The sequence below is a fragment of the Eptesicus fuscus genome, chromosome 16 (genome assembly GCF_027574615.1).
Source record: "Eptesicus fuscus isolate TK198812 chromosome 16, DD_ASM_mEF_20220401, whole genome shotgun sequence".
Taxonomy (NCBI): Eukaryota; Metazoa; Chordata; class Mammalia; order Chiroptera; family Vespertilionidae; genus Eptesicus; species Eptesicus fuscus.
The window spans coordinates 60,193,099-60,218,657 of record NC_072488.1 but is presented as its reverse complement, the minus strand read 5'-3'; the positions used below and the strand labels follow the sequence as shown (position 1 = coordinate 60,218,657).

The following is a 25,559-nucleotide window of genomic DNA, read 5'->3' as shown; positions in this document are numbered from 1 at the left end:
TAGTCAACAGAGCCAAAAATCAACAGTACAACGATTGAAATTTCTTTTGAGAGCCAAATTTTTTAAACTTAAACTTCTTCTAACGCCAATTCTTCAAAATAGACTCGCCCAGGCCGTGGTATTTGTGGAAGAGCCACACTCAAGGGGCCAAAGAGCCGCATGTGGCTCCTGAGCCGCAGTTTGCCGACCACGGCCCTAGGCCAACTACATCAAGAACACACAACCCCTCACCCACCAGCCCTCAGCACAATCACTCCCCTTCAGTGTTGGACAGGGGCCCACGGGAGGGAGGAATGAAGGGACTCGCCTTCAGTGAGTGAACGGGAAGGAGAAGGAGAGGTTCAGGCATGACTTCACTGTCACAAGTTGGGGGCAAAATCCAAGTGTGCCCTTTTGTGCCACCTGAGCTGGGCACTGTCTACCAGCAGGGTGTTTCCCTAAGGCCAAGCCATTCACACACCTCTCTCTCCTCTCTCAGGCCAGAGGAGGAAAATGTTTGAAAGATTCAGGGTAGCTTGACATATCTTGGCACACAGTCCCATCTTAGTTCCATTTTATTGTCCATCTGATTATCACCCAATTATGTAATGTGATCATTTGGTTTAACATTTGCATATGCAGAACATAGTCAAAACAATGAATAAGAAATATGAAAATACTCAACATTCCACGACAGACAATCACAGTCTTGGATGTGCTTAAAAAACAAGAGTGTCAGTAGAAGACTCAGCTGGGCCGCTGACCACCTGACTAAGAGCTAGGAGCCGAGCCTCCCACTTCCCCTTCCCATTCCGCCCACATCCTAGTCCTCTGACCTTTGCTGGCTGTGCCTGCCCCTCAGAGCCTCCTTCTTCTGCAACATTTCCTCTCAGAGGTGCCCTGCGCAGGCGTCAGAGATGGAATGCACCCTCGCCTTCTGAATACATTTTGACAATAGGGCACTCCAGAGAAAACGGAGTTGTCACAACTAAAGGTGAGAGGGGAGGTGGGGTCTCCTGCAAGACAGAAACGTCCTGCCTGCACTGGCTCCGAGCCGTGGAGGCAAAGCGCTCTCCTGCTTGTATTATTTAATCTGCACAATCCCCTGTGAGCTGGGCATTTTCCCATTTCACAGATGAGAAAGCTGACTCAGGTTCAGGTCCAGCACTTTTTGTTCCCACAATCCAACTTGTCCCCCTCAAAAAGCAGACACAGATGCCCCAAAGACAAGGCTGCATAAGCTTTGTGACACAAACCAGATCAACACCAGCATGACAGGATGCACATCACACCATCCCGAGGCAGCCAAGGCGACCTGGGGCTGTCCCGTCGCCTCCAAACCACAAAGGACTGCAGGGGATCCCAGGCAGCAGAGCCTTCAACGGGGCAGATGTCTACTTTCCCTCCCGCCCCACCCCCTGCCCCACCCTGACAGGAGAAGGAGGGGTCAGGGACCCAGAGTAACATTTTACCTCTGGCAAATGGACTCGCTCCAGCCACTGCCTCCCCAACTCTGAGTGGCCATGCTAAGGACCACAACATCACCAGAGATCTGGCCCAGGGGGTCGAACACCACAGAGCGTGAGCAGAAGTTCAGACCTTTCGTCCGGCTGTTCTGTGGGCTCCAACTCCATTCCCCCACTGCTAAAGGCCCCCCCGTTATAGCTCAGTGGTTCTCCGCCTACGGTGAGTCACAGGTCCTCCCCCAGGAAAAGACCCCATGTACACGCGTGCAGTGCAGCCCCCTCCTCCCTGTGCTGAATGAACACTTGAGCTTGACACATTTTTATCAAAACACACAGTAAGAAACATTCACATTGTGGCAATACCCAAACATACGCCACATGCAAACAACAACATTTTATCAAAAAATGCTTACCCTTCCTATAAGAAATATGCTTAGGTATTTTCTACTTTATTTCAAAAAAACTTAAGTACTAGTTACAACCTCAAATGGATTTGTTTCTGGACCCCCGCCAGCCATCTCCTCCCAGGGGCTGGTCTTCCTTGGTAATTAGCACTGGTGAGGTACAGCGTGAGACTCCTTAACCACCACTTTCATGGATTATGATTAACTTGGAAAGCCTTGGAAAGTCAAGAAAATCTACAAATACCTCAGCTCGTCAGTTCCAGGAAAAATCTCTAACAGTGGCTATTTTGATCCCACAAACTATATGGAGTAGGTAGCTATTTTACTTCACACAAACTTAGAGTTGGAGCTATACTGGCGGAAGGGGATAATTAAGCAGGTCATTCTGGGCAAAGCCAGAGAGAGCTACACACTGCCATTGGAAGTAGTCCCTTAGGCCCGTGGTCAGCAAACTGTGGCTCGCGAGCCACATGCGGCTCTTTGGCCCCTTGAGTGTGGCTCTTCCACAAAATGACATGGCCTGGGCGAGTCCACAAAATAACATGGCCTGGGCGAGTCTGTTTTGAAGAAGTGGCGTTAGAAGAAGTTTAAGTTTAAAAATTTGGCTCTCAAAAGAAATTTCAATCGTTGTACTGTTGATATTTGGCTCTGTTGACCAATGAGTTTGCCGACCACTGCCTTAGGCTGCCTCGAGGCCAACTCCTGAAACATTTCTCAGCCCCTACTAAAAGTACTGCTCTGGATTGTTTTCCTCATTGAGCAAGGAGTAGCAGATGATGCAAACTCTACCCCTCTGAACACACTCTGGGAATGGCTTCAGGAATGGCTTTGGGAAGTGGGTCATAAAGGCCAGCCCAGCCCTCAAAGGCCAGCGCAACAGACTCCATTCCTGCTGGGTCAGAGACAGACTATCTTCGATGCTTCCTTTACCCAGGTATGCTGGGAGGATGCAGGCCACGCTCAGGCATGGCAGCTGGGAAACTTGGCTGGGCCAATAAACTGGGGCGGAGGGTAGGTGTGTGGCAGGTGCAAGGAGGGCAAAGCTGCTCACAGGCTCCTTAAACACTTCCCGTGACCTCAGTTCACACCGTGGCTGACCACCCAGCACACACTCTCCTCCTTCCTATTCTGGGAACTATGGTCTCCGGACTGAGGAAAAGCCAGTCCCACCTCTAGCTGAGGAGTGGCTGAGGTCTTGACTAGACTAAGACCGTGGTCGGCAAACTGCGGCTCGCGAGCCACATGCGGCTCTTTGCCCCCTTGAGTGTGGCTCTTCCACAAAATATCACGGCCTGGACGAGTCTATTTTGAAGAAGTGACGTTAGAAGAAGTTTAAGTTTAAAAAAATTGGCTCTCAAAAGAAATTTCAATCGTTGTACTGTTGATATTTGGCTCTGTTGACTAATGAGTTTGCCAACCACGGGACTAAGAGAACAATTCTCAAATCTGGCTTCAGAATCACCTGGAGGGCTTAAAAGATGATCACTGCCCAGCTGGTGTGGCTCAATGGTTAAACGTCAACCCATGAACCAGGAGGTCACGGTTTGATTCCTGGTCAGGGCACATGCCTGGGTTGCAGGCTTGATACCCAGTAGGGGGCATGCAGGAGGCAGCCAATCGATGATTCTCTCTCACCATTGATGTTTCTCTCTCTTCCTCTCCCTGAAATCAACAAACACACATTTTTTAAAAAAGGGGATCATTGCTGGGCCCCATCCCAGAGTTCCCAATTAAGGAGGGGGTGATGCTGCGGTGCCTGGCCTGGGGACCACTGTGGAAGAACACTACTCTCTCAGCCTCAGGTTCTTGGTCCAGGGGAGACCACGTGACCCTCACTGCGCCACAGTCGAAGGGAGGCCTGGTAGACCTGTGGCTGGGGACTGGCTGGTGTGTCTCCTTCCCTGCTCCTGGAGCCAGGAAGCGCACAGCCCCACTGACCCTAAGGACCATCTCATAACCATGAGGAAGCAGGGATGGCTGGGAAGAAGAGAGAGGAGAAGAATCCAGGCCCTTGATGAAACTGCTGATGCAGTAGGACTCCAGTGCTGAGATGGTAAATGCCCTCATTGTTTACATGGCAGCCAAAAGCACCCTATGACACACCCCATAAGGCAGGGAGACCCTTGAACTGGGCATCCCTGTTACCTCCTAGCACCGTTCCCCAGAAACACCCACTGTCTAACTGTACTTCCTTCACACGTCCAGAATTGGTATGCCTAGGTCAGTCTTCTTAAAAATTTTAACTAACAACTTGGAGGATACACCCTATGCAATGTAAGCAACACTGGAGAGGGAAGGAAAGGAGTTCCACATACTAGCGTGAAATCGTTTCATCAGACAGCGCCTGCAACAGCAGCTGGTACCAGCTGTTGAGGGCTACGGTGGAGGTGTGGGGGCAGGGCCTGGGAGCAGGAAGAGAGGCAGGGGCTCCAGAGGCCTCCGAATCCACCCAGTAAGTGCAACAGGCAGCGGCAGGAACTCCAGGTGAGGAGAATTGCCTGGTGTCTCTGGGAGGGGCTCAGAGAAGATGCCAGGAATGGAGGAGGAGAACACTTTCCTCCTCCAGTCATACCCCCTCCTCCTGGATACCAGAGGACACCCCTCTGTCTTCCTGGCCCTGTTCCAGAAATGGACACCTCATCTTTATCACCATAGCATGACCCTCCCCCACGGGATGCTTCCCTGCTTCTGAAGCCTTCCCCAGGTGACCCTCACTGAACAGGCTCCACACTGAAAGGCCTGCAGTGTCTCAGGTGACCCAGGTTAGGCACCTGGGCAAACACCAGGGGCCTGTCATGGGACAGGACATGAGCAGGTGTGTGCGGAGACCAGACACAGCACCCCGGCTCTGCTTTCCCACTTCTCAGCCAGCTTATGGCAAAAGGGATGGTTAAGAGATAAACACACAGAGGGAAGGCTGCCCTGAATCCAAGCTCCATGCTGCCTGCACCTGCTCTACATGTAACCTCATCGCAGCAGTGGGCGTCCCTCAGTGCTCGGCAGGCACCGGTGTCACTCCAAGCCCTTGACACGCATTAACTCATTTACCCTCTGATAAGCCTCTGGAGTTGCTACCACCATCAGCCAGCTTTGCAGATGAGAAAACCAAGGTGCAGAAAGATTAAACTACTTGCCCAAAGTCACACAGCTAGTTGGAGGCTCACAGGGAATTCACCTTACTTATAATTCAAACTATCGAAAATAGAAATTATTGATATTTGGAGCCCGAAGTGATTAATTTTCACCCCTACACTCATATATGAAGTTCAGCATTTATTTTAAAATCCTGTGAAGGCAGCTATGTGATTTAATTAAATGGCACTCAATCCAGACAGACCTGGGTTTGAATGCCAGTTCAACCCCCTGCAACGGCCCTCAGGTGGGTGCCTTAACCGCTCCTCACCTGGGCTTCCTCCTTCAATACCCCAACTCCCCTCCCACAGGATCTCCTCAAAGGAGGCACACGAACATGGCGGGACTGGTATGCATGTGGTGCTCAGATCACGTTAGTTCCCTTCTCCTTTAGGATTAAAACGCATCACACTTAAAGGAGACGTCTAAGGCTGTCGACAAGAAAGTATGAAGTTACAGTAACTTCCACAATGAAAGATGAAGAAAACAACCTAATAAGACAAAATGGGCAAACTATGCATAGTTAATTTACAGAAGCTAAAATGTAAACTAGCAAGAAAAGGTTTTCAATATTTTTGGTAAGTTGGGAAATGTGACCAAAACAATGTCTTCTTTATCCATTTGATTTGCAAAAATTAACAAGATTTATACTCTTCAGTGCTGGATGAGTTAAAAGGAAAAAGGCAATTTCACATACCAATGGAAGAAGTACAAACTGAGAAAGCCTCTTAAAAGTGGGGGGCAATTTGGTAAAATTATCTATTTAAAACTACTCTTTGGCCCAGAAATTCTACCTCTAGGGATGTAGAAGACTGAAATATCTGTGAGTAACAATGATACAGTTCACAGATTCCCCACTATTTTTAGAGCAGAAAATTGGAAACAGCCTAAATGTCCTTCAAGAAAGAATAGTTAAGTTATGGTACATCCACACTCTGAATACAGAGAAAGAGGCACACTTTTCATGTCAGTACATACAGATCTCCAGACACAGCATTAAATTTAAAAGACAAATCCGAGAAAATTTTGTGTAATGCATTTGTCCACTGAAAAGGCCTAGAAGCAATGACACCCCCAGTAGCAATGCACACTCCTCACACCCAGATCTTGGTTTCTAAATACCATTCTCCACTAAAAGAACCAAGACTCTGGAGAAATGGCTGATTCCAGGGCTGGAACGCACAGATTGAATCGTGAAGATTTTGTGCCAGCAGGTAAAGCAATTCTCAAAGAATGAAGAGGATGTGTAAAAAGGACAAATGAGTCAGCATGATGGGGCCCCTGCAGGCCAAGTCTGGGACAATTTAAGCAACACAATAAACAATGAGAGTAACAGACTTACAGATGTAGAAAAAAACTATGGAATTGGGAAATCCCATCTGTCAACTACCAACATACCTGATTCAGGTAAGACGTATTAATGGATTCTAAGAGTAGTGGAGAAAGTGTGAAGAGTAACACACAGTCTCAAGTTGTCTTACTATGAGGTACATATTAACTAGAGAGATGAAAATGGTAACTTTCCTGTGAGGGAACCTGGCGCCTTAATCAAGGGATTAAAGTTAGTATGACCAGTGACAGGGACTAATGACAGCATATGGAACATGCTAAGACAGCTGCTCAAAAAAAAAGTAAGGAGAGCAAGGTGTGCTTATGTATGAAATTTAAGTAAATTCCTGAGGGTTAGGTCCATGATGGCATTTCCATTAAAAGCACAGAGACAAAACAAGGTGGGCTGTCTTGGGGTTCATTCTGGCCTCCCCAGAATATGCTCTCCTCACAGACCTGCTCCAGGACACTGGGAAAAAAGCTGTTTTAAATGATCTCTCAAGACCAGTTCATCACTCAAGTTCCACAAAGAAGCAACGACATAATCAAGCCTTCTTCACTGCAAATTTGTGCTTTTCTCTCGGCGACAGCCGAGCATCCTAACACCATGAGCAGCTGATGATGCTATGAGGACTTTCCTGGGAATAGCTATGTACGTAATCTGAAAAGGAGGTTTTTGTAAGAAACCAGAATAACAGTCTGGGTCCAGAGTCTCCTTCTCTGCTCTGTCTGGTTGGATTCTTGAGATGTTCAGCCATGGGATGCAGGTCAGGGGTCAGTTGGTCTCACACACCTTTCCATTCCGTGCCTCTGCTGCATTTACAGGTCTGCTGGCTGGGGAAAATGCTCCCAGTAGGCAGCTGGCTAAAGGGACTTTCAGGGCCAACAGTTCTCTCTGTATCACACATCCTGCCTCGCTGGTGCTTCACAGTTTACAACACACTCTCAGGTACATTATTTTATTTCACCCTTTCCTTAAGGTGATTTTTTTTAAAAAATCCTAACATTCAGTTTAACAGCCTTATGACAAAATATCCAGTTTTCAAAACAATGTGATTAACTTTGTTGACTTCGAATCTACTTGGGAAACAGGACTTGTACCTGAGTAGATAAACACTCTGAGATGGCATAAGCCAAATAAAAAAATAGGTAAGTAGCTACTAGAATTAGTATGGTTAATTCTGTAGCTGAGTTCAGTAGAAATCCCGCCCTCCTTTGTCTTTGCATCTGTCCAGCATCCATTCAAGCCCTGTCTTCTGGACAAACCATCCTGGTAACACTGGCTTGTTGCTCTACAGTCGTGATTACTGGGTGCAGCAGGAGGTCTGGTGGGGCTCTGTTCACAGGCTGGGCCACCCCAGGGGCCGGACGTGGCCTTCTGACACCAACCCTCCATCAGAACAACCACACGTTCCCATGTGGGCACCATCATTCGTCTTTCTTCAAAGAAACCAATAAATTGAATCTTCTAGGAGTAAACATTTCTGCAAAGAACTCCCCAAAAGAAAGGCCCTAGCCTAGATCCAAAGACATAATTCCTCTTAAAGAAAATTCCTTTCATCCATAGAAAAATTAGGCTTACTTCTTTACCAATGCCAAGGGCATGTAGATTCCAAAACACTTCAGAACACGAGTTAGCAAGTGGCAGATCCAGGATCACACCCAGCGGGACTGCTGTCCCCACTCCACGGCTTGCCCACAGTCCACACCATCCACGGTGAACCCAGACGGAGCAGGCACAATTTCACTGCAACATTCAAACTGCCACCCCACCCCCTCGCCTGGGTTTAGGTGCCCTAAGGGGCAGATGACAAATGAAACACGCCTCTCAAGCAGCGCCGCCCATCCCCACCCCCAACACAAAACATTCAGAAGCAAAGCAAAAACCTAGAAGATGGGCTTTACCACTGCCCATACTTATTTCCTACCCAAAGGAGTACTTCCATGATCTGTCATTATAGACGAACTCGGGCAGGAGGAACGCACCATTATGTAATGTCAGAGGGCAGGCCACAAGGGGAAGGGAAAGCTGGGCCCACAAAGACATAATTTACCTTTGACACAGTGTTTCAGTCTTCTATGGCCTACACATTTATGGCTTTTCGGGAGATGGTCACAGCTCCCTGCAAATGTCTCAGGTCTCGATTCACTGACAGGCAAAGCCAGAAAGCAAGAAAATACAAAAAGCAAAGATGCCAGAAATGCTGTCGGGGGTTAGGGGCCGGCAGCGAAGGGCAGAGTTGCGAAGATGGACAGAAGATTTCCCACGTATATTTATACCCAACATGTTTACATCCTAAACATGGCGAGGCCTTCAATGTCTGGCTTCGCCAGAAACGCCCTGGAGACGCACCGGGCAGGCGCCGGCCGGCCCGGGGCGCCGGTCCCCGTCCCGCTGTCCGCGGCCCGGATGCCGGGTCTGCATTCGCCCGCGTGCGCGGGGCCGGCCGGGTCTCGGAAGACGCGACCGCGACTACACCGCCGCGCTGCAAATTTCCATGGCAACCGCGGCGCCCACCGCGCCAGGCGCACGGGTGTCAGGGATGCGCGCTGCCCCCCGCGACGGGCATCCGGGTCCCGGCTCCGCTGCGCCGCAGCGCCCCCGGCCACCTACCTGGCCCGCCCCGGCCCGCGGCACCCGCGCCCGGCTGCCCCGCCGTCGGCCCGCCGGGTCGCGCGCCCGGGCCCCGCAGCTGCAGCGCCGCCGCTGAGTCGCCAAGTCGTGGGCTCCGGCCCGGCTCCAGGCGCTGGTCCTCCGGCTCCGGCCGCCAACCCGCCGCCCGCGCCACCGCCCGCACCCGGCACGGCCGCTGCTGCTCTGGAAGCCGGGGCCACGCAGCCCCGCCCCGGCCCGCCCCTGGCCGCGCATGCGCCCCGCCGGGCCCGCCCCGAGACCGGCTCGGAATCCAGCTCCTGGGCTCCCGCGAGACCCGCGGTCGCCGGGGCTGTGTCACCGGCGGGGGCTCTGGGACCTGCGCACCTGCCGGGATCAGGGCGTTTCGCTCCGCTGTGAGCCCCTGACGCGTCCCCGAGGCGGACGGTTCCTAGGAGACCGCTCCCAGGACACGCTCCGCTGTCTGCCCGCAGGATGAGCGCGCCGTCCGTGATGCAGGTGCCCGCAACCCCCGGGAGAAGTTAGGAAATGCAACATTTAACTCAGAAACACGCAAAATTAACATCTTACTGCCAAATGCACATAAACAAAAAGAAGAGAAACTTCTAAAATCCTTCCAGACCTGTGCTGGTACATTACATAAATAGGCATTTGTAGACTTCTCCCCCAAAGCTCTATTTTTTACAGGAAAATAAAATAGAATTGTGTAAGAAATTTTTTATTTTAATATAACTTTAAACCTTAATATTTCTGCTTGAGAAAGAATAAATATGGAACTGGAGATAAACATTTTATCTTGAAGTCTTCAAATTCTATCAGAAAATATTTCTTAAAATTATTGAAAGAACCATTTTAATTCAATAAACCAGAACACTTTTCAGCGTTCACACCCCTCAGGTATGAAAGCTAGCATTTATAATTTGCCTTTAAACGGAAATATATTAACCTATTAAAAATAAAAGTTAGCCGAAACCGGTTTGGCTCAGTGGATAGAGCGTCGGCCTGCGGACTGAAAGGTCCCGGGTTCGATTCCGGTCAAGGGCATGTACCTTGGTTGCGGGCGCATCCCCAGTGGGGGGGTGTGCAGGAGGCAGCTGATCGATGTTTCTCATCAATGTTTCTGACTCTCTATCTCTCTCTCTTCCTCTCTGTAAAAAATCAAGAAAATATATTTTAAAAAAAAAAAAAGTTAAACAATTCTCTGATCTCATTTAGAATTGTATCAGAGACTCCTCATGTCACCAAAAACTAAATTCAGATAGTCTGGAATAAAAACAAACAAATATAAAACTACTTTAAAAGTGTAATTTATTTTCTTTTTACTTTATTTCTCCTCTGGGGAGTAGTTTATTAAAAAACAAAACAAAACACACTTTATTTTTTTTCAAATAAATGGAAAGAAATGCCAGAACTTTAGCCCTAGGATAAAATTAAAGTCAGAAAATCAAACAAACTTGTGGAAATGCAAAAGTATTTTTATATTTTATTTTCTAAAAAAAGAGTGACCAATGAGACAGCCACAGTTGGCACATTTACCCAGCCAAACTATTAATAGAGTCTCCTTTCACTCTCAAAAGTATTCTCAAAAAAAGTTCAGACAATACATTTTATGGCCATGCTAGCTGTAATCAAGCTGAGAGAGTTTTTAAATCTTAGCTTAAAAAAAGAAAGACACTTAAATTCACAAACATTTAAAAATAGACATCAGTTCAATTTCAACAATTCATTCATTTAACATAGTAACAAACACTGAATGAAGATCAGGCTTTCAATAACATTTGTCACTCTATTGCTGTGTGTTTAGTTAGTGGCTTTTTATTTCTCAATATGAACAACTGTAACAATCATAAAGCCATTCTTCAAAACTATATGAAGCAAATTATCAAACATAAAATAGAAATTCTGAATTGTTAGTCACAGGAACTCAAAATCACGAAGATATATTGATTTGTTATGAAATACATACACACACTTTTGTGGAAATGAAATTTTCTGACATTTTAGTGTTGTTGTGTTCCATTATCTCTCTTCTATAGAAATGATCAGGGCATTTGCCAGTTTTTATCATGAAGTCGTAAATCTTAAGGAGAAGCTACATTCTCCACTGGCAGCTGATATTGGTCACCTGATTTTGTATGTAAATATATACAAAATAACTCAGAAGTGAATCATTGCTACACATATGCTTTAACACTCCAGTGGGAGTCAGAAATTAACTTGATTAAAACCCACATCTCTGTAGCTCAGTGACAGGGTCTGTCCAGACAAGACTCTTTACCTCCCCCTGGTGGAGAACTGTCATGCTGTAATGACCATATTAAAACAAAACCCTCCACTGCTATCTGCTGCAAAACTGTTATAATAAACACAAAAATTGCTGATGATAAGGCAGGATGCCTTATTTTATTTTTTAAATCACTTTATTTTTTAAATATATTTTTATTGATTTCAGAGAGGAAGGGAGAGGGAGAGAGAGATAGAAACATCAATGATGAAAGAGAATCATTGATTGGCTGCCTCCTGCACACCCCTACTGGGGTTCAAGCCAGCAACCCGGGCATGTGCCCTTGACTGAAATCAAACCCGGGACCCTCCAGTCTGCAGGCCAATGCTCTGTCCACTGAGCCAAACCAGCTAGGGCAGGATGCCTTTTTAGAAGGGACCCTTCTGGGCAATGCACAACTAGAGCAACCATATGTAACAGCCCTGAATAATAGTCACTAAAAACAAGCCAACGATTTATTCCAGTCCCCAGCCAAGGAGTGAGCAATCTGCTCCGCTGGCGGGAACACCTGCGTGCTGGGCCGAGCAGACAATGCAAGCGCTCTCCTGGGGTGATTTGACAACATGATTTTCTTCTTATCCAGCCCTTAGATGAGGGATGATCCTATTTCCCTGGAATGTTTAGTCAGCATAAAATAGGTGTGGAATGGACAATGCACAGAAAATAAAAATTCAAATGACTAATAAACAAATGGGGGAATATTACAATCATTTGTGAACAAATAAATACAAATGAAACAACACTGTCAGTCAAGTCCAAAGTCCTCCACCCTGTCCTTGCTTTTCTAGAACTCTACAAGGAAGATTGAAAGGAAGCATGAGGGAAGAGGGACTTTCCTTTTCCTGTCCCATGCTGCCCTGGTTATGTAGCCTTAGCACTGATGGAAGATCATGGCAAGGGCAGTTGCTTCCAGACTTCTTTAGGGACTTTTTTGGGGGGACTCCCAGGACCAATCTCACCCTCTTCAGATAATGTCCAAAGTTCCATCTTTGCCAAACTCCTCCGAGTTCCTAAATTACCAGTAGCAGCCAGCAGGAGCCCTTCCTCAAGTCCGAGGTCCAGCTCCCAGGAACTGCCCTCTCAGCACCCTTCCCCTGGCTCCCAGCTGCTCCCGCAGTTGCTTTCTCAGATAACCTCAGTGCTCCGTCCCTGCCCTTTCACCCTCCACACCCTTATGATTCATCCCTCTATTAAATTCTACTTGGTGAAATACCTAACGTATTATATATTTATCCTAATTTGTTCTAAGATTCATGCATTTAGGTTATTCCCCTTTTTTCTATTAAAAAGAATGCTATAATAATAAACATTAAAAATACCCGTCTCTGGGTACACATAGGTGAGAGCTTTCCTATGACGTGGAGCCAGAAGAAGGGTTGCTAGGTGACAGAGATGGGCAACTTCATATTTGCTGGACAAACTCTCGCCCTGTGCTTCAGGAAACCACTTTTATTCTCTACTAGAGGCCTGGTGCCCGAATTCATGCACCAGTGGGGTCTGTTGGCCTGGCCTTCGGGATCAGGCCAAAACCGGCTCTCCTACCCTCCTCTGAGGAGTCCCAGATTGCAAGAGGGCACAGGCCAGGCCAAGGGACCCCACTGGTGCACAATCAGGGCCTGGGAGAGACGCAGGAGGTTGGCCAGCCAGGGAGAGACCGAGGGAGGGCTCCAGGTCATGTCTGGCCCATCTTGCTCAGTCCTGATCTGCCAGACCCCAGCAGCAAGCTAACTTAATGGTTGGAGCATCTGCCTCCTTGTGGTCAGTGCACATCATAGCGAGTGGTTGAGCAGCCTTAGCATTTCATTAGCATATTACGCTTTGATTGGTTGAACGGCCGACTGGTCGACCAGACACTTAGTATATTAGGCTTTTGTTAGATAGGATTTTGTTCATCACAGTTTGCATCCCTCCCTTGGGGTATTTACTAATGACCACCAGACCAAAGAAGGAAGCTGCCCTGGCTTCCATGTGATAAAATAGTGGCAGAAGGGTCTGAGATGGACAGAGGCAGCCTGATAAGCTAGACTAGGTCCCTGGCCCTGTTTAACTTTGAGGGAGGGAGCAGCAGATCTCCGAGGGCCGATGCTTCGGCAGGGGTGGAACAGGCATCTCGCTTGATGAATCGCTCGAGTTACAAATATTTCCAGACATTCTTCATACTGGTTCCTGCCAACATGCCCTTTGTCCAACTGCGTCTGTTCCTTGAGGGCTAACAGCCTTGGGCCTTTCCAGGCTGGAGGTACTGGACTCTTTGCCAGGCTGGGTTCCACAAAGCCAGAGCTCTAGGCCTCACCTGAGTCCCACCACCTCTTACCTCCCCAGGGTTCTGCCAGGGACCCTACATCAGTCCATATCCACTTCCTCCCTTTCCTGTCGTCCCAGGGCCTCTCTGTCCTGAGACAGACAGACAGACACACACACACACACACACACACACACACGCATGCACACGCACACACACACACACACACTTCCATGATCCATGAGAAGCCATCTGCCAGCCTGGGTTCTGACGGTGACCTCCATGCCTGGGAGACCACACATCCTACCGCAGGTTCCAAGTCAGTGAACAGGCGTCCTGACAACCTGAGACCCAGCTTCCCAACCATCTTGGCAGGTGGAGGCTAGTTTGCTGAAATTATAATTCATTTATTCCTCTAGGAAAATAACATGTTTATTCACAACAACTCTGTGACCTGGCAGTATCCTTCCTTTTTTCAGGTGAGAGAGATGAGGCCTAAGATAAAATAACTGGCCCGAGTGGCCAGGTTAAGACTTGAACACGAGCGGGCCTGACTTCCCACTTTCTAACTTGCTACCCAGACTCCTTGGGTAGAAGCAGTGGGAAAGCTGGGGTGCTTCCCCAGGCTCCCCAGCTTCCTGCCTGGCCATGCCTTCCCAAACAGCCGAACACCCCGTGACGGCCCTGGACAAAGATGCCTGCAAATTTAGCGTAACTCCTGGTATACACTTTGTATCTATCTGAGTGCTTTGGCTTCTTCACTGACACATGCTGCCACTTTGGTAGCATTTTCTTACCTGCTCCTGCCTGTGTATGGCCCTCAGGGGCGTGTGCTGTCCCCTGCTCACCTGCACCTGTTCTTTCCGGGGTAGCCAGGCCATGGCCCTAGAAACACACCCCAGTTGCATCTTCCCTTATGATAAAATTAAAAAAATATGAAGCAGGAATCACTCAATATTTTTTAATCTGTCTTTATTTTTCCTGTGCAAATATAAATGGAGGCATAATTAATAGTTAAGGCTTTTAAAATATATGCGTTTTGAGAATACATTGCTAGTTGCATTTTGTTGATGATATGACCTTGCATCATAACTTCCTTTAATATACCATTTACATTTATTTTTTAAAGCTAAAATGGTTACATGATTCATAATAAAAACTAGAAGAGACCCATCAAAATACATACTTGAAAATGCAGCACCTTTTGTATGAACTATATTAGGGCCCAGTTATGTGGCATATAGATTACTAGAAGTCCAGTGCACAAAATTTGTGCACGGGTGGGGGTGGGGGGGTGGAGTGGGGTGTGAAGAGTCCCCTCATCCAAGCCTGTACTCTCTCCAATCCGGGACCCCTTGGGGGATGTCTGACAGGTTTAGATCGGGCCTAAACCGGCAGTCAGATATCCCATTCACAAATCTGGACTGCCGGCTCCTAATCTCTCACCTGCCTGCCTGCCTGGTTGCCCCTAACGCCGCCCCCCTGCCGGCCTGGTCACTCCTAACTGCCCCCCCTGCCAGCCTGGTTGCCCCCAACTGCACCCCCCTCTGACCTAATTGCCCCCAACTGCCCCCCCCACCATCCTAATTGCCCCCAACTGCCCCTTACCAGCCTGGTCACCCATTACTGCGCCCCTACCAGCCTAATAGCCCCCAACTGCCCCCCCTTGCCGGCCTGGTTGTCCCTAACTGCCCCCCTGCCAGTCTAGTCACCCCACACTGCCCCCCCTGCCAGCCTAATCACCCCCAACTTCCCCCCTGCTGGCCTGGTCACCCCCAACTGCACCCCCCCTCTGGCCTGGTTGCCCCCAACTGCCCCCCTCTGCCAGCCTGGTTGCCTCTAACTGCTCCCCTGCTGACCTGGTCACTCCTAACTGCCCCCCTCTGCCAGCCTGGTTTCCCCAAACTGCACCCCCTTTGACCTAACCACCCCTAACTGCCCCCCCCACCATCCTAATTGCCCCCAATTGCCCCCCCATCAGCCTGGTCGCCCCACGTAGCCTGCTTGTTCAGTCATTTGGTTGTCCCTCACTAACCCCCCTGCTGGCCTGGTTGTAGGCAGCCATCTTATGAGGGCATGAGAGTTAATTTGCATATTACCTCTTTCTTATATAGGATATCAGACCACAAAAAAGTCGCCAAAGCAAAATGGGACATTTTTTCTGAGAAGAAGAGGGAAAAAAGAGGAGGAACAGGAAGAGGAGGAAGAGAAGGGAAGGAAGGAAGGAAGGAAGGAAGGAAGGAAGGAAGGAAGGAAGGAAAGGAGGGAAGGAGAGGGAGAGAGGGAGGAAGGGAGGGAGGGAGGAAAGAGGAAGGGAGGGAGAGGGTGGGAAGGGAGGGAGGGAGGGAGGGAAGGAGACTAAAGAGAGGAGAAGGAAAAGCTGCCCGTATGGCTTGTCTGGATGGGGAGGAGGAGTTCTCTTTGGGTAATTTCCAATGGGTATTTAAGCAAAGGATGGACCATTATGGTTGTACTTCACATTCATAGAACCCAAATGCCTAAATATCTTATAAAATGTTAATGGAATTCCACGGGCTGGGTTTAAGAGCTACATTCTGCACTCTGTGCTCTTGGCTAGCTAAGAGCTTTGCCTCAGGATGTAATTCCGAGGGATGGTGAGGGTTCCTGGGATGAAGGGGCAGTTTGAGAAGATGTGGCCTAAGGATCTCATCTTGTCCAAGTCCCAGTTGTCAGCTGTGTTTGGCTGGGACCCATTCCCAGCTCCAACCTGAAAGGCTCTCTCTCCCAGAGCCCCCACGCGGGGGCGAGAGGCCGTCTCCAATCCCTCTGGCGAGTTAGAGGGAGAGACTCCTTCCCCAGCTCAGATGCTCTTTTCTTTTTCCAGTGAAACAGATTCCCATTCTCGGGGGCTGGAGGGTAGGGCGTCCGGATCTGCGTCACCGACTTGAAGTGACCTCAGATGGGGTGGCCTTGCTTCATCCTGAGCTTGTCACAGCTCCACCAAAGGCCTGGGTTTCTAGGGTCACAAAGAGCCCCCGAGGAGGTACCAGGTTCAGAAATCTGCCTCAGACACGTTCAGCCTCTCCCTTCCGGCACGGGTGGAGGCAGGTGCGGGGGGGGGGGGGGTGTGATCATGAGTAACAAAGGGAAGGTCAGACGTCTAAGAATTCCTCAGGGGTGAAAAAATAAGAGTCCAGTGTCCACGATTTCATACGCTTGGCCTGGGGACACCGGCACTCCACAAGGTCCCGCCCCTCACAGGCTTCCCCGTGGACCTGGTAAGAACCTGCCACTTGACTGTGGCTGCCGGAACAAGTCCCATTTCCCAGATGAGGAAGCCGAGGCTCTCTGCTTGCAAAGGGCAGGGGGAGCCGGAATGCAACCTGCCAAGTCCCTGGCCTTGGGCTACGTAGTATCGTGTGGACAGCTGACTCCCCGAGGCAGGAGAGGGACCTCCCTGCCTTCACTGCTGCTTGGTCTCTGGTTCCAGCGCGACCGCCTCAGGCAGAGGGCTGGGCCCACAGAGCCGCACCTGGCTTTCCAGTTGGCTGAGGCGCTGCTTCACCGCCATCTGGTGGGCGCTGTACTCGGCCAGGAGCCGCGCAAACCTGGTCTGCAGGGTGTCCAGGGAGGACTCCAGGTGCTCGACCTTCTCCTCGATGTCCTCGGGGTCTGCCCCGGCCTTGGCCAGGTCCTCGTCGATCAGGTTGTCCTTCATCAGGATCTGCCGTCCCTTCTCCTCCAGGGCCTTCTTGGCATCAGGGTATTCGGTGAGCGCCTCCATCAGGTCATCCTTGGAAAGGCAGAACAGGTCCGAGTAACCGATGCTCCGGATGTTGGCCGTCCGGCGGTTCCCTGACTTGCTCCCCTTGATGTTTAAGATGCTGATCTCCCCAAAGTAACTCCCGTCGCTGAGGACCACGAACTGGGTGAGCCCATCGTCGGCCACCACCGCCAGCTTGCCCTCCTTGATGATGTACATCTCCCTCCCGATGTCCCCCTTCTTGCAGATGTAGTCCCCGGGGCTGAACACCGCGGGCCGCAGCTTCAGCACGAGCTCCACCAGGAGCCCCGCCTCGCAGTCCTGGAAGATGCGCACCTTCTTCAGGGTGTCCAGGTGCACGTTGATGGCGATCTCGGCCTTCAGCTTGTCCGGGAGGCTCTTGAGCACCTCCCTCTCATCCACCGTCTTGCGGTTGGCCCACAGGTAGTCAAACCACCGGAGGACCCGCGTCTCCAAGTCCTTGGTCACCTTGCGGAGCTGCATGTACTGTTTGATGGCGTCCATCTTGGCCTGGAACTCAGTCCGGGAGGCGTTCATGTTTGAGATCATGGAGCCCACGTTGCCCACGATGGTGGCGAAAATCAGGACGCCCACCAGGAAGTCGACGACGACGAAGAGGTACTCCTCGTCTTTCACGGGGGGCGGAGTCTCCCCGATGGTGGTGAGGGTCAAGGTGGACCAGTAGAGACTGTAAATGTACTTCCTGGAGAGGCGCCCGTACTCCGGGTTTGAGATGTTTGGGTAGACCCAAGAATCTGTCCCGAAACCAATGAACTTGGAAATGGCGAAGTAGATGCAGGCGTTCCAGTGGATGATGACGAGGATGTACAAAACCAAGTTCCCAATCCTGAACACATTGGGGTAGCTGGTCCGCGTCTCTGTGCGGTCAAAGAATTCAAAGAGCCGGGCGAACTTCAGCAGGCGGTTGAACCTCAGCTCCGGGCAGTTTACGCCCAGCTTGAAATAAGCCAGGTCTGTGGGGACGAGGCACAGCACGTCCAGCTTGAACTGCAAGGTCTCCGTGTAATGCCGCCACAGCCTCCTGGTGTCCCTGACCATCAAGCCTTGCTCGAGGAAGCCTAAAGAGGGAGGTGGAGGTCACTTGGGCACCAAAGAGGCTATGTTTTTGGACCAGGGCCCACAGAAAGATATTTCACATCGTGACTGCAGAAGACATGGTGGTACACTAATATTAGACACCACTTCAAACACCACACTTACCGCTCCTACAGGAAATGTACTGATATTTACCAGTCTATGCTGTCCTAATCCATTTTATTCAATTAAAATTATACATCAATTGGGTCCATTTGACTGTGGATTGGGCATTAGAGATAGAAAGAAATGATTATTAAATTCTGAAACATAAATGGAAGTTATATTTTCTAACGAGTGCTTGAAAATTAGAGATACATGGTATAAGGGTTACTGTCTGAGATTTGCTTTAAAATAGTCCAGCCAAGAAAGGGGTGGGGGGGGGTGGGGGCAGAAACAAGATTAGCAAAATGTTGGTGACTGTTGAAGCTGGGTGAGGGTACCCGAGGATCCATAATACTTACTGCTCGCTCTGATTGGGGCATGTTTGAAAACACGAATAAAAATGTTAAAAGCACAGGTTGTGGCCATGCAGCTGGCGTCCCCAGTCACCAGTGGGCATGAGCTGCCTGCCGGAGACACTGTCCAGGGAAGCAGTGTTCTCCTTGCTGGTCGCACACGACGGCATCCAAGGGGCTCTGGGAGCATGGAACCTGGAGCTCACCCCCGAGAATCAGACGGGCCTGCACCCTGGGAGCGAGGGACATCCTGCTTCCTAACCCCCGTTCTTTACTTCATTCTTCGGTTAACTCATGTTTATGGAGAACCTAGACCAAGCATGTCAGACTCTCAGCCCGCTGGCTGCATGCGACCCACAAGGAATATTTTTGCAGCCCAGCCAACATAACGGTATGTAAGAAACGTTTTAATAAAAATTTTGTAACTTAACTTTTACAATATCCTGTTACACATAATTATTAATAACGAATTCCAACATTCGCTAATGACTGATTACTATAATCGTGCTGCATTCATTCCCCTTACGCGCCTTACACGAAGGAGCACCAATTCTCTCCACTAATACCAGCAGCGAATATTTTAGCAGCCAGTTGCCATGTCATTAGTCTTGGACTGACTTGTTTGGTGTGCGCAACAGGAAATATTTCCCTTTCGGAGAACAAGAAAAATAGGTTTATTTGCGTTACGCTTACTAATTTGTGCAGTTATTCAGTATCTGGTAAGTTAATGTTCAAGAAAAAATATTAATTTTATTAAAATGTTCTATTATTTTATGTTAACGATGACTCATTTGTTTCAGCCCTTTGTATTCAGCATGTCTCTATGGAGATAAACCTATGTTTCTATGAAAATTGAAGCTTTTGTGTTTTTGCCGCCCACATAAACTTCAACCTTGTTTATTTGGCCGTGTCAGCCTTTGAGTTTGACATGCTTGACCTAGACCATTACATGACACTCCTTGAGCCTTGAGACTCCTCGGTACTTCCTTATTACATTTTCTTTCAATTTTGAATAGTGTTTTTTTTTTTTTTTTCTCCCCTTTGGAATATAATCCACAGCCAATTGGTTTCTTGCCCACCTGCCTCCTCACCCTTGGATTCCTGCTGAGTCTTAGGTTGCCAGGGTAGCACCAAGGCACGAGGGGGGTGGGCCACACCTGAGCCAGAGTGCCCTGTGCTGCTGACCGGGCTGGAACAGGGACAGCCGGCCCCAGGAGCTGGGCCACTCCAGGAGCAATGGTGTCTTGCTAGGTTCCCGTGACTGCGGAGTGGCCGACCACCGGGACTGGCTCAGTCACCGGGCAAGCCTCGGGCTGTGTGCAGGAGGACTTCGGTTACGACGCCGGGCTCTGATGTGGACGGAAGCAGGAGGGCTGCTGGGGAGTGACCGTGGACTTTGGGCCCCTCAGTGTCTCTGGCCTCAGCTTCGAAGTCAGCCGTCTCCAGCGCAGCAGTTCTCTGGGGAACGGAGGTGGCTGCATCGCTGTGCGCACTGCCGAGCTGCACGGCTTGTTGCTGTGATCCGGCATGTTTATATCGACAGCTATGGCACAGTTTTTTCTAAAAAATCTTGGAAGTCACAAGCAGGGCCTCCACGAGCTTACGTGCAAATTAGGAAAAGGTGCCCCAAAGATGCAGGGCTGGGGGCTGGGGCTGGGGCTTTAGCCCCCACTTGCAGCCAGAGGCACCTGCAGGAAGGCCTGTTCCAGTCAGTTCTCCACGCCCAGTGCTCCTCTGACAGCCACGGGGCAGCAGGTCCTGGTCCGCCGGCTGCCCACGCGAAGACTGACCGAGCTCTGCCTCCCGCCTCCAGCCGCACTGGGCTGGGCTGGGCTTTGAGATGATGACGTGGCCTCCTTATTTCCAGTATCAATGGGAACCAACGCGGCCCAGAAAGACAGCTCGACCTCCGTAGGGTCACACAGCTCATTGGGACAAGAAGACCAGAACCCAGGGTCATGACCCCTGCTTGGGGCTCTGTCCAAGGAGCAGAGGAAGGGTGAGGCGGCACCACCCCGTCCCTGCTGCAGGCTCCCCAGACCTGCTTGGCCTCCAGTGGGCAGGGGTAGGAAATGCCTACCCTACCGTTCTGGATCTCCCGAAACATGGTGTGGTCCCCTGGGCCCTCCTGATGTGGGGCCTGTGGCCGGGCCCAGGACATCCGGCTGGGGGCACTCACCTGTCCGGGCGCGCACCAGCACATCCAGGCCATAGAGGACGTCCGCCGCGTAGTCCAGGACCAGCCACAGCACCAGGTGCTCTGATTGCAGCTCGTCGAAACAGGCCCTGCCCAGGGCGACAGGGAGAGGTGTCTGCAGGGCCCCGGCACCGGCCGGCCTGCAGGGCTTGTGCCCCGGCGTCATCGCCAGGCCCCGAGGAGGGGACCAGGCTCCCAAAGCTTCTGTCCAAGCTCACGTAGCTCAGAAGAGCTGGGATTGACCCCAAAGCGCGGGCCCTGCTTGCTCTGAGCAGGGAGCTCCGAGGCCGGGCGGCTTCTCTGGGCCTCACTGCCGGGCCAGGAGCAGGCTGAGGACCTGCCCTTCCCAGGCCAAAGACAGGAGACTTTCTGGAGGATTAACCACGGAACAAGCCAGTAAATGTTTTCTACTTTCTCCATCTTTATGTTCACCGCTTCTCATACAGACAATACCCGCAAAATACCCCGGACCCCCAGAGAGCAGCAGCCTGCCCCTATCCCCAGGCGGGCTTGGGAGAGGCCCTCAGTTCTCCCTGCTTCACCCCAACTTACCCTCAGAGGAGAGGAGACCGCCCCTTGCTCAGGTAATCCTGAAAGCGCCTGACCCTCAGAGAGCCCGGGGCTCTGCACACCTGCCATGCGGCCTGGGCAGGCGGCTCCAGCACCACCAGGAGAGCAGGACTCACCCTGCTGTCGCACCTGGCAGGCTGGCTCCGGGACCCCAACGCCCTGCGTGCCCTCACCGAGCAGCACCTCTGCTTTTGCCCCCCACCACGTGCTCAGGGACCCCAATGCCCTGCATGCCCTCACCGAGCAGCACCTCTGCTTGCGCCCCCACCACGTGCTCAGGGACCCCAACGTCCTGCGTGCCCTCACCGAGCAGCACCTCTGCCCCATGCCCCTACCACGTGCTCAGGGACCCCAACGCCCTGCATATCTCCAACAGTCATACCTGCCTTGCAGGCTTGCTCAGGAATGCCCACAGCTCCCCTGCCTCCCTCCCCGGTGCCTCCTACTACCCCCAGAATAGCAAGAGCCCACCCTGTGTCCTTGCCCAGCAGCCTGCTGGGAAGAGCCCCCAACCCCTTGCTTATTCTCAGAGAGTAGCAGCTCACCCCTTATCAGTTCCCAATGTTTGATTAGAAAAGCCCAAACCCTCGGTGTACCCCAGGAAATCAACAGCTCTGTCCCCGAATGCCTGCGAAGGGCCTTCCCAGAGTCCCTACCCCCAGAAGAGTAGCTGCACCTGCTCATCCCCTCCAGGGGCCCAAACTCCCACCCCCAGGGGCCCCTTCACCCTTGCGTCCTTGTCTCTGGACTTGAACAGGATGCCCCAAAGTCATGGGTCACTCAGACATGCAGCCTCTTGTCCCTGCATCCTTGCCCTGTACCTGGCTCAGAAGGCCTAGGCCCCGCCTACCCCCTGGAGGAGAAACAACACATCCTGCCCCTCTCCTGCAGACCCCCTGCTTGCCCACAGAGGCCAGCAGCGCCAGGTCTCTGTCCTGCAGGCTTGCCCAGGAAAGCCTGGCCCCCACCTGCCCTGAGGAGCAGCGTCTTCCTAGGAGAGACCCCGAGTCCCCCCTCCCTCTGCCTCTTATGAGAGGAACTGCTCTTGCCTCCCTCTCCTGCAGCTTCCTTCAAGTCCCTGAGCCTCCGCTTGTCCCCGGAAGAGCCACCGCTCGCCCCTGCATCCCGAAGCACACGCTGGCCCAGGGACGCGCCCCTGCCCTGCGGGCCTGCTCAGGAGCACCCAAAGGCCCTGCTGCCTTCATAGGAGCAGCAGCTCCCCCTGCACCGACCCACAGCCCACAGTCAGAGAGCAGGCTCCTCCCCTGCACCCTGCCCTCAGAGCACCTGCGCTCAGAGCAGCTGCAGCTCGCCCTCATCTTCCTCCTACACCTCCATCAAGGCTCCCAGGTGCTGTGGACCCTGGCACAGCTCCCCACGCGCTTCGGAGCCCGCATGGTGCTCCTCCAGAGCCGCCTCGCCGCCGATGGAGACACAGGCGCCAGCAGCTGCGTGGCCGAGAGGAGCCCGGGCTCTTGAGCGACACGCAGAGTCCCGTCTTGAAGCCGGGCAGCCCTCCCTCCCCACCCCCTCCCTGGGTGGAGGCCCAGCCACACCCCTACCTGCACACCAGCAGACACCAGTTGTAGAAGACCGGCAGGGCGATGACGGTCAGCCAGCGGTAGTACACGTTGCTAGAGGGGTCCACCACAACGGGGTCCTTCTTTCTGGAAACAGACACCACAAACAGCGCCGAGTGCTGAGAGACCACAGCTGCGGAGGGGCTTGGACACCTGGCCTCGCTTAGGGACCCGAGGACCCTGTGGGCGGAACCTCAGAGGGGGCTGTTCCAGACCCGGTCCTGTCGGTCTCAGGGCTCACCTGGGAAGAGAGGCTGGGAGGCAGGGCAGACGCTGGGGGTGCCCCTCCCAGCTCAGCTCCCCAGGAAGCCAAGTTGCCTATCACATCATGGTGGTGCCATCCCCACGTGCCCCTGGCATCCTCCATGTCCGCAGGATGCTGGGAATGGAAAGGCAGCTTGGTGATGCCACAGGGCTGCTGCTGGAGTCTGGGAGCTTTGGGGAAATGCAGATCCCCAGGCCACCCAAGCCCTCTGGCGGGGCTGCCAAAATGCATTCACACCTGCTCAGGGCTCGGCAGCTCCCCTCGGAGCAGAATTTGGGAGCCTGGGACGTTCCCGTGGGAAGGCTTTCCACCGTGCTCGCGTCACTTGCACAGATGTTCTCGAGCAAGCGTGGCAAACTCGCGGCCCGCAGGCTGCATGCCTCGTTTATTTTGGCCCATGTTAGCCTTTGAGCTTGACATGCTTGTTCTAAAGGCACAATTCCCAGCACCTGGGTCCTGCCTCACCATCCAAACCACCAACCCAGGCGTCACCTGGGCAATGTGGCCACACGCAGAGGAGCGATGACTTAGGGCCGTGGTCGGCAAACTGCGGCTCGCGAGCCACATGCGGCTTTTTGGCCCCTTGAGTGTGGCTCTTCCACAAAATACCACGTGTGGGCGCGCACGTACAGTGCGATTGAAACTTCGTGGCCCATGCGCAGAAGTTGGTTTTCGGCTCTTAAAAGAAATTTCCATCGTTGTACTGTTGATATTTGGCTCTGTTGACTAATGAGTTTGCCGACCACCTGTGTCTCACTGGCTTAGGGTGCTTTCTGTTTTCCCTCCCAGGATGTGGGGAGGATTTGAGTTTACAGAGGTGGCGCGGACTCTCTCTCCGGGTCCCTGTGTCTCCTCCCGGCCCGCACGCCTCCTGTGCTGGCCCCGGTCTGTTCCGGAGGAGACAGGCCTTTCTGCCTCACTGGGACCCGCAGTGCAAGGTGACCTCTCACTGGTAGGATCTGGACTGTTCCCAGCCCTTGTCGCCCCTGGGTTAGGATTGAGGTTTGGGACTGCAGCATTTTCACAGCCCAGGAGAAGGCCTCAGCGGAGGCACTTGTGTGGCCGATAGAATGCCTGGGGGGAGGGGCGGGGCACAGGGTCACAGGGTCACAGGACAGCCCCTAACTGCTCCCCTGAGGCTCCACCCCAGCAGGCCCCCTGGGAGCCCCAGAGCTGGGCCAGGCCTCCCTCTGCTGGGCGGGACCTCACAGGACTCATGAGCCTGGCCTCCTGGGACCAAGTCCTCGTCTGCAGCCCTCAGCAGCCTCCTCTCCAGGGCTCCCCGGAGGCCTGACAGCGTCACCCTGGGCCCCAGGTCCTGGGCCCGGGCGCAGCAGGCTCCACGTGACACTGAACCGGTTTGGAAGCACTTCCCTCAGTATTACTCCCCTCGTTGGAGGCAGTTTTCCTTTCTCTCTTCCTCCCTTTCTCTTCTCCTTTCTTGCCTTGTCACTGGAGGACGCAGGGGACATTAAGCAATTTTCTTACAGCACACACACCACCACGCGGAGAGGGGGAGCCGGGGTGACACGGAGGAGAGGCCACGGCAGGGAGTGGCTCTTTCTAGCACGCCGGCAGAAAGGGGTTACTGATATCATCATCATCATCATCATCATCATCATCATCATCATCGTTATTGTTATTATCATTCCCGAAGTGTGAGGTAGCCAGCCGGTGAGGCTTACGCGTGTCCACCGACCCGTCCACAGAGGCTCAGCTCAGTGTCGTGCAATTTCCAACCCATTTTCATGCGCCCCTGAGACGTCTCAACCAGCTGAGATGAGGCATTGTGAGGTGCTGGGAAATAACCCCAAACCCACACTTTAGGGCAGGGGACCTCAAACTTTTTAAACCGGGGGCCAGTTCACTGTCCCTCAGAAGGTTGGAGGGCCGGACTATAGTTTAAAAAAAACTATGAACAAATTCCTATGCACACTGCACATATCTTATTTTGAAGTAAAAAAAACAAAACGGCAAAAACACCCGCATGTGGCCCGCGGGCCGTAGTTTTAGGACGCCTGCTTTAGGGTGACAAAGTCACCTACCCTGCGCTTTGTTCTGAAGGGAAGGGTGTGGCCTGCTGGTTCTCAAAACCTATCTGGACATGGAATAAAAACCTGGGTGGGGAGCAAGCTGGGGGGCGGGGGGACAGCGGGCTCCCACGCCCGAGGCTGGCGGGGAACAGCCCCTCTTCCCCTC

At 52.0% G+C, this 25,559-nt stretch overlaps 2 protein-coding genes across 2 annotated transcripts in view; both read right to left on the bottom strand.

The window, feature by feature from the left end:
- INPP4A (inositol polyphosphate-4-phosphatase type I A) overlaps nt 1-9,103 on the bottom strand; it is a 119,879-nt gene extending 110,776 nt beyond the window's left edge. Inside the window, exon 1 of the mRNA XM_054727907.1 lies at nt 8,925-9,103. The gene's annotated coding sequence lies outside the window, so the exon portion shown is untranslated. The remainder of the gene's footprint in view (nt 1-8,924) is intronic.
- Nucleotides 9,104-16,874: 7,771 nt separating this feature from the next.
- The window catches only part of CNGA3 (cyclic nucleotide gated channel subunit alpha 3), a 28,694-nt gene continuing 20,009 nt past the window's right edge, over nt 16,875-25,559 (bottom strand). Inside the window, exons 5-8 of the mRNA XM_054728108.1 lie at nt 24,746-24,805; nt 23,078-23,182; nt 20,928-21,034; nt 16,875-18,274 (exon numbers count right to left, since the gene is read on the bottom strand). Coding sequence (XP_054584083.1) covers nt 16,875-18,274; nt 20,928-21,034; nt 23,078-23,182; nt 24,746-24,805 — 1,672 coding nt within the window. The remainder of the gene's footprint in view (nt 18,275-20,927; nt 21,035-23,077; nt 23,183-24,745; nt 24,806-25,559) is intronic.